This window comes from Chenopodium album, chromosome 3 (genome assembly GCF_948465745.1).
Source record: "Chenopodium album chromosome 3, dcCheAlbu1.1, whole genome shotgun sequence".
NCBI classification, from domain to species: Eukaryota; Viridiplantae; Streptophyta; class Magnoliopsida; order Caryophyllales; family Amaranthaceae; genus Chenopodium; species Chenopodium album.
Window position 1 is genome coordinate 12,827,202 of NC_137836.1, and position 20,455 is coordinate 12,847,656.

General features: G+C 35.7%; 1 protein-coding gene across 1 annotated transcript; it reads right to left on the reverse strand.

Moving 5' to 3' along the window:
• Positions 1 to 6,415: 6,415 nt before the first annotated feature.
• On the reverse strand, positions 6,416 to 15,979 carry LOC145623840 (uncharacterized). Its single transcript, XM_081676719.1, has 7 exons — positions 15,827 to 15,979; positions 8,011 to 8,874; positions 7,806 to 7,937; positions 7,410 to 7,730; positions 7,213 to 7,350; positions 7,029 to 7,139; positions 6,416 to 6,953 (listed from the first exon to the last, which is right to left on the reverse strand). Exons 3-7 carry the CDS (start codon positions 7,839 to 7,841, stop codon positions 6,543 to 6,545), a joined length of 1,017 nt encoding a protein of 338 aa, XP_081532845.1. The 5' UTR covers positions 7,842 to 7,937; positions 8,011 to 8,874; positions 15,827 to 15,979; the 3' UTR covers positions 6,416 to 6,542.
• Between the last annotated feature and the right edge of the window lie 4,476 nt (positions 15,980 to 20,455).

The following is a 20,455-nucleotide window of genomic DNA, read 5'->3' on the forward strand; positions in this document are numbered from 1 at the left end:
TTGTTGGTTTTTATTTGTGTTGCTTTATTTGAGAAAAAATGGCTTATATTTCTATTCCTCAATTTGATAATGAACCGTTTTAGGTGTATTTCAATAGACTTGAGGATTTCCTAGATGGTGTTAAAGGTTTAACCAAGGGTGATCATTGTGAAATCATCAATTTGGGATTAAATGAGAATTTTAGAGGAGTAGTTGATAATATGTTAAATGGTAAATTTCAAGACATGTCTTCGGATGAAGCTTGGGATTTCTATTCATGGTTAGCTAGGGATAATTATGATTGGGAGAGGGCCAATCATGAGACTTATGTTCGGGATTCTCGTGCTTTTAATGTTGATTCTAATTGTCATGATTTGTCTAATATGAATTCCCATGATGTGCTTGATGCTCCCCATAGTGACCATGTAATGCATGATTTCAACTCCCCTCCCTCTATAGCTCAATGTAATGAGGTACATTCTAATGATGATGAAGTGCATGCTCTTTCTCATATTGCATCCGATTTTTGCATGAATTCTAAAGGTGTTCCCCATAGTCCCCTAGATGATTCCAATGAGCAAGCTTTTGACTCGTCTATCCATGATGATTTGGACTCATTTGAGATTATGGCCCAAATATTTCTTGAGTTTCAAACGGTAGCCCATAACCTTATGAGTGAGTTCATTGATAAGGCTTCATTAGAAAGAGATGAGTTTGAGAGAAATTTGCCCCCATTCACTCTTGATTTTGAGATAGTAGAAGGAAAGGTTGTTTAATCTGGTGAAAAGGAGGATAAGGTTGATTACCTTGGAGTTTTTGAGCTTGTGGGAGATGTAGAACATGAGGGTTCTTCATTTAAGGATTCCATGATTGATTTTCATTCCCTCATTAGTGATGTGAGATCTTGTGATGAGGGATTAGCTACCCCTTTTTGCCTTTCTCATACACCTTTTTCCCAAAGGTTTAACCATATCTCCTACTATCCTTTGTTCCTCCCTTCTTTTCTCAAAGATCCTCTTAGGGATCCTCTTCCTATTCAAGCTTCCGAAGCCCCTAACTCTTTCATTGTTGATGAGGAAAATAGTTATAATCCCAACCAAAAAGATTTTTGTGAGGATTTTTCTTTTTTTTTCTTCTACTTTTTCTTGCTTTTTCTTTTGATTCTTTTACTTTCTCTTTTCTCCCTTCTCTCAAGCATAAAGTCTCCTTGTACTTTATGTTTTCTTGTCATATGAGCATCGCGTATGCTCTATTTCTTGATATGTTTTCCGGCGCATATGACAAGCTATTGCGTTCTTTGTCGGGTTATTTACTAGATTGGTCATGCTTGGAAGTTAAGCAAGCCTTTGCGGGAAGTAACCCGTGTTTTATTGCTTTCTTTTTCTTTCTTTTGTGTTTCTCATTTTTGTTTACTCTCTTGTCTATGTGTATAGGTACTCGATGCATATACTCATGTGCAAGGATTTTGGATTGAGCTCCTTGAGAAGAAGCACACCAATGATTGCTTGCATTTGGAAAAGCAACAAAGACGAGGAATTAGATGAAATTGTGGACAATATGCTCAATTGCGGGTTTCAACACCCACCTCACATTTGGTTTACTCTTTCCTTCTTCCCTCATCTTGGATTTGCTTTCTTATTTGCATTTGGATTGAATGAATTATGAATTGTTGTGTGAATGAGTTTTCTTTCTTCCCCTCCCACCCACCCTTTGTGCCTTTATTTTGAGCATTGAGGACAATGCTCCAATCTAGCTTGGGGGAGTAGCTATTCGCTAGCTTGGGGGGGTTATCTATATCTCTTGGTGGTTTCTTAATCCATAGTCTCATGATTGCTTGATTTATTTCTCTCATACTTGCCAAAGTCTATTATTGAGATTGGTTTTCTATGTTTGGATGGCCATGAGCGCCTTATTGAGTTGACTTTTGGTATTTGTAGCTTTGATTGATCATGCTTTCATCTTGCACAATTGTATATGCATTCTTGAGTATTGTTGGTTTTGTGAATATTTGTCTTTATAGTGTCTTTCCATGGCATTCAAGGCAAGTTTCAAAATGTTTTGTTTTAAACTTGGACATAATTGGGCTTTAGCACCTAGAATACCCTCTTTGCTAGTTGTTAGAGGTTTTCGTGCACTCGAATGTCGAGGTTGGTTCACACATATAACATTGCCAAGGTAGTAGAACTTAAGGGCTATGAGACCTTAGCTCGCTTGGTTTGTGGTAAGATGGTTGTCGCTCTCTAGCTAGTTGAAGCTTTAAAGGTGATTTTTGCTACTCCACTACCGTCATTTTTGTGAGGATGTGTCTATTTTGTTCTAGCCTTCTACATTTCTTGCATGTGTGGCGTTTGGATCCTTGGAATTGCTAGCTTATATCGAGAATTTGGCTTAATCTACCCAAGATCGAGACCGAACCAACCTAGGGGAAGACGAAGGCAATTAGGATTTTTATTTTGTTTTATTATTTTCTTTTCTTTTATTTTTATTTTGCATTTGCTCATTTAGTAACCCAATTTGAGCCATTTTCCCTTCTTTGGCATAACCACATTACAAACCAATGGACCTTTGCTTTATTTTCACCTTTATTAGTTTTTGTGAAGCATTCTCGGGACTTGATTTGTATTTTTGGTTAATGAAAGTGAGAAAAAGAATGAAAAAGAAGTGAAAAACTCAAATTTTGGTACTTGTGTTTATATTTGTTATGTTGAATGGTTTGAGTAAATGAGAAGAAAATAAAGGAAATGAAAGAAAAAGCCGCTCAAAGTTAAAAGAGGCGAGAGCAAAGAATAAAAAGAAATGAAAAAAAAAAGAAGAAAATATTGAGATGTTTATGTTCAAATGAATAATTCAATTTCTATGCCTTTGTTTATGTTCAAGTGAATGCTATACCTAAACCATTTCCCTTAATGTTTTATTTCTTGTTTTAGGATTTTTAGACTTTAGTTTATTTATCTCCTATTTCGGACTAGCTTAATTGTCGATAACATTTGGTGGTGTTTAATCGTTCTCTGTGGTTCGACCCCTATGCTTGCCTTATACTCGTATTAGGTTTATTTAGGTTGTATAAATTGTATTTGATCTAGGGATTGACAATTGACGACGCGTTTATTCCCTTGTTATGGGTCGAAGCGCAATCATACGCTAAACTCACTGCAAAACATGTAACACTCTTTATCGAGAGAAATATTATTTGTCGATATGGAGTCCCACATGAAATGATAAGTGACAATGGAACTCACTTTTAGGCCGAATGTGAAGAATTGCTACATAAATATGGTATCCAACATCATCATTCGTCCCCTTATAGACCTCAAGCAAACGAAGCAGTTGAGGCAGCTAATAAGAATCTAAAGACTATCATCGAGAAAATGACAGAAAATTATAAGGATTGGCCTGACAAGCTCCACTTCGCCTTGTGGGGTTATCGCACGTCAATCCATACATCAACGGGAAATACGCCATTCTCCTTGGTATATGGAATGTTTGCCGTACAACCCGTCGAACTAGAAATACCATCTCTACGCATTGCGTTAGAGAGTAAACTCGATGAAGTCGAATGGACTAGGGTAAGATTTGAAGAATTGATTCTACTCGATGAAAAACGACTAGAAGCTCTACATCACACTCAGTGTTATCAAACTCGTATGGCTAGACATTTTAATAAGAAGGTCAAGACAAGAAATATCAAAGTAGGGGATTTGATATTAAAAGCACTAAGGAAAAATGTTTTAGACCCAAGGGGAAAATTTAGACCTAACTGGTCTGGCCCCTACATTGTCAAAACAATTCTGTCAGGTGGTGCAGCAAAACTAACTGATATGGATAGCAATGAATTCTCAAACATGAACAATCTTAACCAACTTAAAAAATACTACCCATAATTACTTGAGTAGGATACTCAAGAGAGCTACGTTCGGCCTGATTCCTTAGAAAAGGATACGTAGGCAACCCTTTACGGGTGCGGCCACTTTATTTTTCGGCATCTCCACATTCCAGAATCAATTAAAAAGTCAACAGAAAATCGGCAAATTATTAGCGTCGCAGAACAGAGCCTAGCGCCAGCCAGAAGTCATCAGCGCCGGCCGATGGTATTGGCGCCTGGCGTCAGACCTCAATAGCTGGCGCCAAACCCCAATTACTGGCGCCAATTTAGAAATAAAACCTGGGCAAATTTCGGTGTTTTTCGGAAAATTTTCGACATCCGTACTCGGAGAACTTCTGAAAAATTAATTTTTTTTTTTTTTTCGATTTTCATTGCTTTAATAAAATAAATTTAAAGTAAACAATTTAATTGAAAGCTGAAATTTCATTAATAAATTAAAATTACATTATTGATGGAATTTAAATAAGGCTGAAATAAATTAACTTTAAATAAAAATAACAATCTAAGTCTAATAAATCTAAAGTTAAGCAATGTTTTTAATCTTTCTTTACCTATTTAGCTCTTTTCCAATTCTTTTCTATTTCCTCCTCTTCATCCATTACTTTAGCTAGTAGGCATCCTTTAGAGGACCTACATTCAATTTTGGAATAGATTATCTCCCCTTCAGCTAGCACTCCATGCTTCTTTTCTACCCAAGCCTTTTTGTCTGTGGTGTTAGCTTTCCTTTTTCCTTTGTCTCTAGTAGTATCTTTCTTCCTAGGCATTGTAGGTGTTTTGAATTCAATTCTTGCACCTAAGCGTTCTTTGGCAGGTGTCACCCTGTCACCTAGACGATTCTTCACATCGGTTCTACCTTGATCAATCGAAGATTTCTTCAGCAACCACTTCTTTACATCATTAGATAAAGAAGGGGGAACTTTTTGGGTAATCACTTCCCATAAAGGTCTAGCGCTCCAGTAAGCGTCGAATCTATCAACTTCTTGAGATACAGGGTACTCATAGGGAGGACGAAGATCCCCGGAAGGAATATTTTGAAGTAAGCCGTATTGTCTCTTTACCCTGCAGGGATAATAATATGTTACGCGAGACAAGCTTGGAAGACGGCAAAAAGGTTGCTTGTTAACACCAACCATCCTTTCTATTTTCCACCATGGGATGACCCACTTGATAGCAAAATCACGTGATTCAAATACTTTTCTCCACCCATGGCACCCAATCTTAGGGATGCGCTTCTTTCTTCTCACGAATCAATTGGGAGTATATTTTTCAATGTCATCCGGAGGGCTAATTAATCCTAGCCTCTCCATTAGCCACATCTGTAAAAAAATTGCAATGCAAACAAAATTATTATTACAATACAAAAATATATTTTTTGATTTCTGTAATTAAAAATGTTATTTTTCTACCTGTAATAAAATTGGAGAACCGCGAAAAGGCGCTTTTGGGTCCCTTTTCAATTCATCGAGACTAATCATGGTCTCTCCAACTATTAATGGCATTGGATTCCTCCCTGATTCAATTTGTTCTAGTACAGTGGTGATAATTGATTGACCCTCATTATTTTTACCACTACTAAGAAAAAATTGATTGAGCATGCAAAATAAAAACGCCCTTCTTCTATATATATGAAAGGATTCAGAAAGCGGTTTATCAAAATAATAGCGTGCGAATTCTTTCTAATTCACTATATTGCCATCTACTATTTTTGATAAATCCCTTTCCTTTAAATTAAAGAAGCGTTCGAAATCCTTATAGTAATATGCATCTACTCTAGGGATTACTACCACGTCTATTGCAGGGAAGCCTAAGATAGCACCAAATTCCTCTGGCAAAGGGTTAATCTCATCATACCCTATTCTGAAACAATGCGTATCTATATTCCAAAATTCTAAAGCGGTATGTATGAAGTCTAGGTCTAGATCTACCCCTTTGATGCCATAAATTCCCCCCAAGTGAAATAAATCTAATTCTTTTTTGTCTCTAGCATTAAGGAATCGACACCATTGATGAGTGTATTGGGTGAAAGTTTTAGTGGCTAAAGACATGATTATTATTTTTTCTAAAGAAGAGAATAAATTTTTTTCGCTGGAATTATGAGAAGAATCGGCTGAGCAGGGGGCTATTTATGCACAAATTGCGAAGAGTTTTAATCAGACCGAAACACGGAGTCAGCGTCAATTGGCGTCAAAGCCCCGACATTGGCGCCACCCTCCAGAGCTTGGCGCCACACGCTAAGTGTAGCGCCTGGCGCCACGCGCCATAGAGTGGCGCCAGCTGGCGCCAAGTCACTATGACAGTTGCGCGTGCTCAGTTTGCGTTTTTTGATATTAAACTTGAGTCGGTTAATGACTTTATGGCCCCGTTTAATTTTCCTAAATATCTTTTCTATCTTTTTTCTTAATTAATTAAATTAACCGGCATTTTTCCGTTTTCTTTTCCTTTTTATTTTTTCTTTTTGGGGGAGAGAGTCAGATAATATCCTCCATCAATAATAAAAATGACGGAATTTTTGCGCAAAAAATTGTTATCACACTTCTTTTGCACACACTAACATACACTAACATAATAATAAACAATCAAATAAATTTACGATAACATAAAAATACAAAATGCGTCTAAATAATGAGTCAAAGGCAAAGTTCTATAAAAAGTCAAAATAAAATATATATACAGAAACAGACTACGGCGCCGGAGGACGTAGGCCCATCATGCCATAAAACTGCGCCGTACGAGGAGTCACCTCTCCACCAGCTCCAGCTTCAGCACTAGCTCCAGTCTCCGTAGGAGGAGGAAGACTCAAGATAGGGCCGCTCCAGCCAGGATCAACCTGAGGCTGAGACCGCGGAGGCTGCTGCAATGACGAGCCGACCTCGTACATCCCACCACCTTTGAAAGCCGAGGTAGCCTCTCCTACCGGTGCAGCAGGAGCACCCTCAGAAGAAGATCCCGAGCCCTCAGCAACGTCGGCTCGAGCAGCCTCAGAACGACCGCCTCTACCCCCTGACGAAGTACGACGACGTCTCGAGCTAGACCTCGCCGGATCTCTCCGCCCCTTAGGTCTCGTACGGGTGTGAGAAGCGATAGGCTGGCCCTGCAAAAAGAATTAAATCAGAAACAAGGTAAAACTGAAGCCATAATGCAGAAATAATGAGTGAAGAAAGGTTACCTCTCGGACAACGTCATCCCGACGACAGGTGGCCGCGTTCCTCATCCGGACGAGCTGGCTCCGGAAGGCATCTATGCATCGTGCGATAACCGAAACCACCTCGCGTGAAAACTGTCAGAAAAATAAGTCAGTGAAAATGCATGATAAATGAACACAAAAAATTCTGAATTAAAACTAGGCTTACACTAGTCTGGTGGCGAGGGATCGACCGCTCTACGAAGCGCTCGCCCTCGGGAGCCGGAGAAATCATCTCCTCGATCGACCCGTATATCCCCTGGTAGTGAATGGACATACGGGGCGGCACAAACTCAGCAGAACCATCCTGATAAAATAGAAGAAATCAGTAAGGTATTACTTGAGGGGGCAAGCTAAGAATCTTACCCTCACATCCTCAGCCGGTACAAGGGCTGGAGCTAACAAAGGTAGTAGCTCCTCAGCATAACACCACCCGAGGATCACATGGGACCGCCAAAGGGTACCAGCTCCCTGAGACATGCTCGACAACCGCGCCTCATCGAACATATGATGTGGTGGAGCGGCAGGAACGACAAAGACATCAGAAGAGTGTTGTCTAGCGACCCTCTCTCCTAAGTAAGCGACCGCTCCATAAGTCCCCAGGAAATAGCGACACTCAGCAGAGTACTGTGCGGCTAATCCAGGGACTGTCCAACCGCCCCACGGTCGGTATACCACCTCATGTCCCTATAAAAAGCATCAATCAGGCAAGAATATATCTAAAACACCGCGGAAAAGCAAGATAAATGATAAAAGTCGTACCGAGATGATCCAGCTCCGGACACGTGCAGTAGACATGTCCACATGGTGGCCGCCCCAAGAGGCGGTCACTAGAAATCCCCTCGGCGATGGTCTCGCCGGCGCAACGGAAGGAAAGTACTCGTAGAACCAGATCTACAAGGAGTTAAAAGTGTGAGTAAATGCTAACTAATACGTAGGGCTAAACTTTATAGGGAATAATGTTTACCTCTATGACCTTCCAAAAAGCAGACAATGCGACGTTCGTCCTAAAGGACCGGTGACGACACGAGTCCCTCAGCGCACGAACGAAGTCAGCATAGGCCAAGCTGGCCCAGTCATAAATCCCGATCTGCTGGAGATCATAGACAGCAGGAAGGTAGTAAAGCAATGTCCTACTACCCTTGTCAGGAATGTCCCTGACAACAACATCAGCACAAAGATGCGCACCCGCTGCTCTCGGGTGGTCGCATCGTCATCAAGAGCCGCTGCCAGCGTCGAGCGGCGAATCCCTCTAGCACTGAACTGAGTCGCCTCGACCTCAGCTCGGGCCCGAATAGCGATCGGCCCCAACAACTCCTCGACCTCTGAAGAGAAGACGTCGATCCCACCGTCAAACGGCAGTGGCACAGAAGTGAACTCTAGTCTTGTGATGAGACTGAAGTCCGTAAGGGTGACCATCATCTCGCCCCAAGGGAAATGAAAGGTGTTGGTGGTGTCCCAGAAGAACTCCACCAAAGCGCGCACTACGTGATGACCCCCGCTGGAGGCGACCATAGCCTCGGAGGTCTCAAACAGAGTAACTAGCCCACAAGACTCCCATAGGAGTCTCGTCTCGAGGTCCCTGGCGATGTGCATCCTGTACAAATCGCCTAAACCGTCACAGCCACAGCCGTGATGCCGTGTCCTCCCGGGCTCGGTACCCCGTCTCACCCTCTCAGAAATGTGGTGGACAGGGGCAAAGAATAGAGTCTGCTCGTCCCACTCCGGAAGCCGACCAAGCGAAGTGGACGGCGTGGCGTCATCCTCTACGGGCTCATGCTCCCGTCTAGTGTTTCGGGACCGTGAACCCGAGCCGCGTTGTCTAGCCATGCTACATTGTGCAGAATTATCATGAATTAAGGTTCTATAGTATCTAAGGTTCGCCTAGCCGCATGATACTATGTTCGCAAAAACAGAGTACGTAGTACTAAAACAGAGTAAATTCAAATTGAGCATGACAGCATTTTTTCAAGCAATCAAAAAATTTCTTGCAACACTATAGTGATTATTGTGACAAATTGAACAAGAATTGCTAGCAAAAATGTCAAGAACAAACCACATTGTTCTTCACGACCTTAAGAGGTCCAACAATGGCAGATTGCTCATTTCTTAACCAAATTGAGTCAAACAAGTCTCAAATTACTCCCAAGGCAATATATAAACATAAACAAGCAATTTCATGGCATAAAACTTGACAAACAAAGCAAATTGAGCATCATAGAATTCGAATTTTCATGAAATTCGTGAATATTCATGCCAAGAATTCATAAAAACTGATGTGAGTTTGAGGAAAACTTACATAGATCGGGAAAATAGATGAGAAGAGCTTTGATTTGCAACAAATTTGAGCGAATTCGGTTGAGAAACGAGCAAGCAATGAGCAATTGAAGTTTCGGACTTCTTTCGAGCAATTTCGCGACGAACAGAGCAGCAAATGAAGAAGAAACGGCCATTTAAAAGAAAATCCCGTGCTGGCGCCAGTCCCTAGGCATTGGCGTCGCGATTTGGGCTTGGCACCTGGCGCCAACATCAGCGCCTGGCGCTAACACCAAACGGCTGGCGCTGATAGTTTTCAGCGACGCCAAAGCACTCAGCCACCTGTTGAGGTTGTGCTAGCCTTCTGCAACATATTTTTTGGGTTCCTTGGTACGTCAGTTAGCCCCTCTAAGCAATTTGACATGATTTAAGTAATCGGCTTGATTACATAAAGTGATCGACCTGATAAGAGATCGTCTCACTTAGCTTAAAGCGCCTAAGCATTGGCTCATTAGCAAACAGCACCGACATATAGGTTCAAGAGCAAAAGGCACCAACATACAGGTTCAAAGCAAGAGAGCGCCGACGTACAGGCATAGCAGAAGCAAAGTTCAGGCGAACTTTTAAAGATCGACAGGCGTGGATCTTCGGTAATTTCCTTTGGAGAATTATCGCATCAAACGAAGGTGACTTTAAGAGAAGATATCTTCGACAGCGTTCCCTAGCTTGCGGAGAGTTGTCACAAGCAACTGAGGATTATTTCAAGCGAAATAATCTTCGATGATATTCCCTAGGATGAGGAATATTGTCAATGCGGCTGAGGATTATTTCAAGAGAAATAATCTTCGATAATGTTCCCTAGGATGTGGAATATTATCATTGCGGAGAGGATAGTTTCAGGCGAAGCAATCTTCTAATTTGGAAGCAGTTACAGGCGTAGCGGTTTTCAAGCGGGATGACATTCTCTAGCTTGCAGGAGGTCATCAAAACAACAGTAAAGCGGCAGCAAATTGGTTACTTTCAGAGACGTGTGGTTGACGGTGCAAGATACGCATTTCTTAACTCTTTTATCTGTTTTAACTAATGCTAGTTTTGCAGGTATTGGCGTTACAGGATTGATTTAGGATCGCAGAACGTTCTGAATCATTCTCCGTCCCTATCGATACTTTGACTTTTGTTTTCGAAACTTGCGTTTCTCCAAACTCGGTCAAAGTGGGGGCTTCTGTAGACACCCATTTGTGTCTTCCCAAAACCAAACCCAGTGATGAGTGCCTTTCACGTCGAATCATAATCGAATGAAACGAAAGTGTGGAAAGGTCTAGTGGTGCGGAAAGTTTTAATTTCTTTTCTCTTCTCTCTGTTTTTGAAAACTTTATTTTAAGAAAACAGTCAATCCAGTTTGGTTGGTCCATGATATGGGTCCAATAGTAGTGTAGTTGGATGGGGCTTGCAAAGACCTTTCCTATGATATATTATAAGCCCAATTCCGATTAATATTGAGGAAGTTATGACCAATTTACCAAACTGGGCCCGGTTTGAGCCTTATGTGCGGCCCAATGATCTAGGGGACGGCCTAATATGATTTATCATTCTTAATGCAATTAGGAATGGTTTTAGTCTTCTAGATTCTTCTAGAAGGTTCTTTTCATTCCTAATTCAATTAGCATTGATAAGTTGACTTTGTTGACTTTTCAGAGTTTTAATCAAAATCAAATAGCATTTTCGAAAGAATTATATTATTTTATCCTCCAGTACGGTAAACTTATCGGATTTTCGAAAACGCGTTAAAATCAAGACTGGCGTCCAACCCCAGGCCTTGGCGCCTGGAACCAGGCTTGGCGCCAGGCGCTAGCCACTGGTGCTTGGCGCCAGCTAGCCAGGGTTGGCGCCAACCTTGTTTCCTGAGCGTCAGACTCTGTTTTGTTAAATTATCTTTTTTGGCTGATTTTCTCTATAAATATCGTATCAAAAACTCCGTTTTCATGGACCAATTCATCATCTACATTCACCTACAACCAATTCTCCTTATTCACAAGTTTTAATTAGCATTATCTCTTTAATTATTCAATTCTTTCTTACTTGTTTTCATACAAAATTCCGCATTCATTAGATCTAGAAACACCTAGCCATATTCGAAGTTGCCTTCGCCCTAGACGTGAAAGGTTTAATTTCCGAGGGTTTGGTCTCAAATCTCTCTTTCAATTATTTAATTTAATTGTTTGATTATTATTTTCCTTGAAGTTACTAACGTGTGTATTTTGTTATTAGAAAGAGGTACGAGGCATTAAAGTAAGTACTTTATTGATTTATTGTTATTATGATGTAGAAATCATGTTTAGATTGTTATTATGATATTCCTAGTATCATGTCTAGGGTATTTTTAATATTAAATATGATTGTTACGATGCTTCCTATTTTCTTCCTAATATTTATGATTGTTAGTATCATGTTAGGGTTAAAGATTTGATTTTTATTGCTTAGTGACATGCTAGGGTTTGTTATTAATCTTGTTAGTATCATGCCTAGGATCTTGCTATCTTTATTACGCTTTAATATTAACATGAACATGATTATGATTATAATTGTTATAATTTATGATGATTATGAATATTATTATTATTATTGTTTTGATAACGATTAAAATTATTGTTATGATTATTTATTCTTTGTTGCTTGATTATTTATATTTATTGCTTGATCACCTTTATTTCATGTTTAAAGGAAATTGGTACTTGTAATCGCGCTTAATAAGATAATTTATTAATAATCTTGTTAGGGTTAATTGTGATTATAATTCAAGTGATCGCCAATAATAGATTTATTTGTGCATTAAATTCAACCAACATAGATAAACAGGTTTAGGGTTAATCCTAATGATTGCATGTTAATTAGAAAGCGCACATGAATACGAGCAGAATAAAGTAGAGGCCTATTATTAGGGCAGGTTCAATCTCTTTTAGGTTGGATTTGTACCTTCATCCCCGAACCCTTATTTGGTTCATGACCTTATGGAGTTGACGATCTCTTGGATCGTTAAGGGGTGTAACCTTCATCCTATGAACGGTTTACAAGTTCTTTAAAAACTTGTTGGCGACTCTTTTGCTCTATCTTCTTCCCTTTTGGACGCCACCGTACTTTAGTGTATGATCACAGTGGGGTTCAAGCTAGTGGGATTTTAAAAGCTTGAAATTATTCCCTACAGTACTTAATGCACGTCTCAGGTTCCTAGCCTCTTTACCAAAGTCAGGAAATGTATCATCAATATGTTTCCATTGCTTCGAATCAGCGGGATGCCTAATGTACCCATCTTTCTTCCTCTCTTGTGCATGCCACACCAAGTTTTTTGCATCCTTCTTGATAGAAAAAAGTTGTTTAAACCTCGGTATTATAGGCATATACCATAACACCTTAGCTGGTGGCCACTTCTTGCGATTGGGGTTTGAACCCTCGCGCTTGTAGCGATCAACACCGCACTTTGGACAAGCATCAAGGTTATCATACTCATTTCGAAAAAGTACACAATCATTAGGACATGCATCGATCTTCGTGTACTCAAGACCTAAGGGACACAATAGCTTCTTTGCATAGTAGGTAGACTTAGGAATGTCATTCCCTTCAGGAAGCATGTCTGATAAAGCTTCCAACAACGAATTGAAACTTCTATTGGTCCAACCGCTCTTCGCTTTCAAGTTAAATAATGTTAAAACCCCTGAAAGCTTAGAGTACTTTGCACATCTAGGATATAAAGGTGTCTCGGCGGCCTTTGACACATTTTCAAACGTACGAGATTCTTCATTCACATGATCACCCAAACCATCCATCATCTCAGGAATGCGATCCTCCTCGAAATTTTCATCGGTATCCCTTTCATTATCATCATGTTGTTCTCTATTCTCCATATCAGCGTCATTGATTGATGACCTACTAGTTGTAGGAATTATTTTCTCACCGTGCCAATACCAAATGGTATAATTTGCCATGAACCCACGGGGAAATAAACAGTTTTCAACCACACTAATTTCCTTCCACTTCTTCACATTGTTGCAATCATGACAAGGGCAAAAGATTGTTTCCCCTTTAGTAGTCCTCTGGTGTTAAATAACAGTTCTACAAAATTCCTCAATCTCGTTCAAGAACTCGGGTTGAGTTCGATTTTCAACATACATCCAATCACGATTCATTTCTTACTACAAATTATAGAAAAAGCAAGCATATAACTATTAGAACAAGTACATTAGAAACAAACAAAGACAATTACAATAGAATAACAACCATAGATTATCAGTCAACTCCCACAATATAAAATACAATAAAAAAACAGGCAAACTCACAAGTATGATTAAAATGCAAGCACACTTCATATATGCCTACCAGGCTACCACTAATTCATTCTCTCTCTAGAATTATAATTCGGTAAAATCAATACAACTAATTAGAATAACCGAATAAAATTGGTGTGTTTACTCATTTTCAGCTTTGAATTTCAACTCTAATCATTTTAGTTCTGATTCTCAGTTCTGAATTTCAGCTTTGAAATCAGTTCAGAATTTCAGCTCTGAAATCAGTTCAGAATTTTAGCTCTAAAATCAATTCTGAATTTCAGCTCTGAAATCAGTTCTGAATTTCAGCTCTGAAATCAGTTCTGAATTCAGCTCTAAATAAGCTTTATTTAGTACAAAATAGTGCATGCTGGCAGATGTTATGCTTAACAAACAATGCTAATTGTTAACTTCAATTCCTTAAGATGAAAGAGGTATATAACAGATGCTCAAAATGGAAAACAGTGCATGCCGGTAGGGAATATTCCATAATATATCCAAATATCCAATCACCACAACAAAGGCACACGTGTTTCGTTTACATTTCAGGTAGTGCAAGCATCTAGTATCAACTAAGTCTAAAGCATAAGTAAAGCACAAATGACTGCAAACCCACATAGCAAAGTGTAAAACTGTAAATACTACAAGAACCCAAATCAGTAATCTCTGTAAGAAATGCCTCTCCACCTACGAATATGTATAAATTTGATAGGTTGTGGGAAATCTCACTGATCAAACTTTAGCAATCTCACATACTGGAGCTTTATGGTGACAGTTCATCATGCAATAAGAACCCAAATATATAGATACAGAGCATATGCATTAACAATCTTTATAAAAAAAGATAAATAATATTATCCATTTATCATCATAGATTGTCATTAACCCAGTATTATTATCAATAAAATATATCAATGCTTCATATTTAATTTTTTTGGTTGTTTATATGGAGTCACAAAGTATCATAAAAGGCAATTATATAAACAATTAGAAATTACTTGTACTCCGTATTTAAATATTTTTTTTCCACAATGTATTTGAATATTTGATCACATGACAAAATGACTTTTTTTATGGTTGCTAACCTTTATACTCCGTATTGAACAAAAAAACATAATTTTTGTACACAACCGGAGACAATCAAACATATAAAGAAAAACTTAAATGAAAAACCAATTAAATTAAGCAATTTAGACACCTATTAACATCATCACACTCATAACACCACAATTTATGCATACTAGACTACCTCTAGATCATAAAGTTACACATAATAAAAAAGGGTAAAACTCCTAGCAGCCTACAAAAAAATCTAATTCAATAACATGTGCAATGAAAACCCAGCAAAAAAAGTTCGAAAATCACCCAGAGCCCTGCCCATAGATGCATATGTGTATAAGATATCATGACATATAGTATCATAACTACAACATAAGTTATCATTGTTCTACAAAAAAAACATCTCTTTGAATCATTCTTCTTCGTTCTCTGTTTCTTGATGGCTTAAAATATTAAATTGAGGATAGAACTCATGTGCTTTTTAAGGATGAAATTTTAAATTGAAAATGGATATCAAATCTAACACCAGTACATAGTTCTTATTCAAAATTGTCAAGTAGGTTATATTCTCTAAAATCAGTTCTGAATTTCAGCTATGATTTTCAGTTCAACATAAAAGCATTAACAACAACAAAAACAGCAGCAGCATTCAACCACATCAGCGTTCAACATAGAAGCAATAATAACAACAAAAACAGCAGCATTCTCAATGTGACGGTTATTTCAATTAACTTGCACACACAAATTTACACACGCATCAAAGAGAAAAACAGAAGCCTGACATACTCGGCTAGTGTACCCCAATTACAACCTTTATCTATTAAACCTCAATCAAAATAAAATCACACCAGAAGACATAAATCCTTCCTTGAAACTGAAATCAGATCAAATAAAGCTTGGGAAAGTTGGGATACAAAGCATGGATCAGAGAACACAACAACATCGTACCAGCTTAAAAAATTCACCAAAACCTAATTTTGATTATATTTGTTCGAAATTATTCATCAAAAACTAATTTTCTTGGTTTTTAATAATCCAATTTCATTAAAAATTAATCAAGTAATTGAAAACCGCTACATTCAATTCGAATTTACATGTAAAACCACTAATTCGAAAGTAGAAGAACCCTAATTCAAAAGGAACACATACCTCAAAACCTTTAAAATCCACTAAAGCTGACCCAAAATTTGAGCAAACCAAAACAACAATGAATGGAGTGCGACGCGGCGAAGGAGAAGGAGGAGCGGTGAAGGAGAAAGAGGGGCAGTGAAGGAGGAGCAGTTCGTTGTTGGAGCAAAATAAAGTAAGTATGAGTCGTTTTTTTTTTATTTTTGCAAATTTAACATTTATTAGATTCTTAATTTTTTTTAAACCTTTAATCAAAATTTTGTTAGACTTATTATTAGAAAGTAGAAAACTAGAAACTAAATATTTGTTGATTAAAAAAAAACAAAAAATATTGTTAGACTTATTATTTATAACCAGCATTTGTAGAATTTACTTTGACTTATTATTTGTAACTGACGTGTGTAAGCTAGTTACAAGTGTTTTGGTCAAATTTACTTTGACTTAATATTTGTAATTGTCGTTTATAAGCTAGTTACAAAAGCTTTGGTCAAATTTTCTTTGACTTAATATTTGTAACTGGCGTTAGTAAGCTAGTTACAAGCTTTTTAGTCAAATTTTTTTGACTTAATATTTGTAACTGACATTTATTTAGTCAGTTACTAATAAAACTTCAAATAATAATAAACCACATAATAGTAACTGACATTTACTACGTTGGTTACTAATGTCATGAAATTTGTAACTGGCATTATCTTAGTCGTTTACTATTGATGTTTTCGTAACTAGCATAATATACGCCAGTTACTAATAAGGCGTTACAAATAGCATTTTTTCTACTAGTATATTACTCAAAATTAAATTAACTCTCAATCAAACCACCTTTTGAGCTATTCTACTGGCAATCTAATTGTCAAATTAGATGATTATCTTCTTATCTATCGTGTGACCCAATGGTTGGATTACTTGGATACTAGTTTGTTATTAATTAAAATAATGAACCGTCTTCGGTTATTATTATAATTTTACAATAATTAAGGAGATTGAGACAAATTCTAAAAATATAAGTAATGTCATATCCTAATATTAGACGAATTTCATATAATAACCAAATGAAAAAAAACGTGGAGGTGAGCAATTAAATGGCAAACTTTTTCTTTTTTTTTTTTGGAAAGAATACAATGACAAATTGTTAAATATAGTAAATATATTTTTGCATTTATAAATTAGGAAAACCAATATTCAACCCCTTATATTTAGGCTAAATACATGCTACTATTGCTAGTTGTATTCCTTATAATTAGGACATATCATGCTTCTGTTTTGTATATACACGTATTCTAGTTATATTAATGATAATCGAAAATATTCTTTTTCCTATTTGTCAAAATAGCGTTACATATTAAATGTGATTTTTTGTATCTTGTTTTTTACCCAATGGTTAGTACTACGCCTCTATGAGTATCTTTTTTTTTATTAGTCTAGTTTCATTTTTAATTTATAGTCTATATTTTATGTGTCATAAAAATTAATTGATAACAACACTATTGTATATATATCATTGATTTATTTCCTTAATAGTACGTTAGATATTATAATAGAATATTTAAAAAAGATTTGGATGACAATTTATATGGGATAACTTATGTTTCATTTAGTAACAATATTACCTAAAAATAAGCAATCAACAACCATCATATAGGCAATATTTTTCAAATAGATCTTAAATCTAACACATTTCATTGTTAATCTAAATTTCGATTTTTATTGGTTGCTTTAAATATATGATTTTTTTACCTTATAGAAAGATGGTTTAAATTTCAAATTATTACACAAACCAAAAAAAAAAATTAATATCCAATCCTATATAATGAGCAAATCGATCAAAGGAAGAAGACGCAATTTTAGGATACAAAGATATATAATAACCAAATCGATTAGAGAAAGAAGACACAATTTTTTTAAAAATATTCTTCTCATAAACCTTGTTTGATACGTAGAACACAAGTGTGAGTTTTGTGATCTGTTTATAGTTCAGGTTTTATCTTATGTGTACATTGGTTATTACCTAAAAAAGTAAGTTTATTGAGTTTGACGAATGACCATATATATGTATTTTGTATATTGTGAAAATTCCAACTTTATGATTTTTTTGACGTGGAGCTAAGGAAAATCAACATTTTGATTTTATTTTACGATAAGCATGTCAATAAAATCTGAAAATCTGATCTTATTTTAGAAAAGAAATACTTAAAGTGTTTCCTTAAAAAAAAATAAGATAGATTTAAAATCATAAACATTAATTAAATTATGGTATTGTCCTAATTTTATCTTTTTTAAAGGGAAAGTACGTAAGTTTTTATCCTAAGATTTTATTAATATTCTATTAACCATATTGCGTGAAGAAATAACAAAATCTCAGTAAAATCTAAAATTTGAGGGAAAGTAAATTATCTATTATCCTAAGATTTTTTAATATTCCATTTGTTAAATTTTATCCTCTTTTTAAATTCATTTTACACGATTGTTTATCAAACATTCCATGCTTATTTCATTATTAAAAATATATATTACCATAATTCTAGGCGTGATAAAAATCAATAATTTTACAAAATTCTAGGGTATGTCCACAAAATCAGTAAGATATATATTCTAATATTTAGATTATATTAGAATATAATCTTTTGAAATTTGAAAATTATACTGATTTTAAAATCTTCTATACAATAATAATAAGATAAGAAATTAGGAAACTATCCTTATTATAATTTGTGATTGAAATTTTTTTAAATAATATTTCTAATGTTAAAAGATATCCTAAAAGATATTGATTCCATTATATTTTTTTTATATATATAATTATTAAAATAGATTCATTTTAATTTTTGTACATGTTTAGCTACAAATATTTTGAAAAGGTCGTAAAAGTACTTTAAAATAATTGGTTATTTCTAACATAACGTATGGTCATAGTCGTTTAATGTTTAAAATGTATATAATAGGTAATGTCCAATCCGTATGTGGGTAAATTCCTTAAACACAAATATGATTTGTAATTTGGTCTCCTTTTTTTTTTTTATGTATCAAACAGCGTTGCAAACAAAAATAATACGTTTTCTTATTAGATTATCTTGAAGAACGTAGATTACCGAATTAAGAAGATAACAAGATATTAATGAATTATAAATCAATAATTGGTAATGTCCAAAAGAACTTAATGTCATATGTTTTTAATAATTACAATTTTCATAACAGGTAATGTCCTATCCTTTATTTGGGTAAAACATTTTACACAAACAAGATTTCAATTTCGATTTCCCTTTTTTTGGATCAAACAAGGTTTCGAAAAACTAATGATGCAATTTCTTTTTCAAACGTTCATGACAAACCCTGATTATTGTAAAACTTAAAAATTGTTATTTCGATTACATAAAATCACCATTTTTGCAAACGTTGACTGATTTAGTACAATCCAAACCTATTATTTAGGGATTTAAATCGCTGCCCAAATTCGCAACGACTACAACTTTTTGATGTCTTAAAATTTCGCATTTGCTTTTTAAATCGGTCAATATTGTTATTTGCTTTCGATGCGCGAGTGAATTTAATGGACATAGATCATGTGTTTGTGTTTAATCTCATCCATGAATGAAAAAACTTGAAGAACATTGATTAACTATGAATAACGAACATTGATGAACAATTTTTTTATTTGATTTTTTTAATTTAATCATTTTTTTTATTTTATTAAAATCTGATTATAATAATTAAATTTCGAAAATGTAATTAAAATGATTTTCGTAAATTCAGTAATTAAATTTTGGAAAATAAAAAAAAGAATTAAAAAAGAAATAACTAAAAATAAGGTTTGACCAAGGTAAAAAAATAAATAAATAATTGGCCAATAATAATTCAGTATAGTGATGGTCCAAATAAAGTGGATCATAGTAGAATTTTCGATAAGACGGGTTTGGTAGTTGATTAAAAAAAGAATTTGAAACGAAATCGAAAGGTGATATTGATGGAAGTTAGTTTTAGGAAACAGTCAAATTACCCAAAAGAATTGAAGAAGGTTTTACTTAGGGTAGAACAACAGGAAAAGACGGAGTTGAGATCAAATATGGTTCGTAAACTACCATATTAATAGTATTTTAGTCCCTCAACTATTGAGTGAGGCAATTTGGTCCCTTATCCACTAAGAAGTATTATTTTTAATTTGGCCAAATAGTCGCCTGTAATGTATACTTAGCAATAGTTTAAGGACTTTGTTTGCGTAGTCATCAATAGTTTAGGAATTTCTCTAAAAAAATTCTTATAATTACATGAAAAAAATGTTTGACAAACTAAATAAGTTAATAGTTTAGGGACTTTGCATTTAAGGTATGAACATATTTGTACTGCAAATTATCCAAAAATCCATTTAGTAAAAAAAAATAAAAATAGTTGTTACAAATTAAATTTGGCTATATAGATGTATGTTCTTCAGATTATTGTTGATCATCAACACATTTCATTTTGCTCAAAAAATTTGATGTGGATGCATAAGTAACTCAAATACCAAGTACCTACACATATAATTATCTCAATTTGGAACTGTAATATAAATGGACTATTTTTGCAATTGTGGCAGTTTCGTTTGTTCTGCATGTATGTTATTTAAAAAGCATGAAGAGTAATTATATTTGCATTTACAATCGACAGTGTCCACTAATT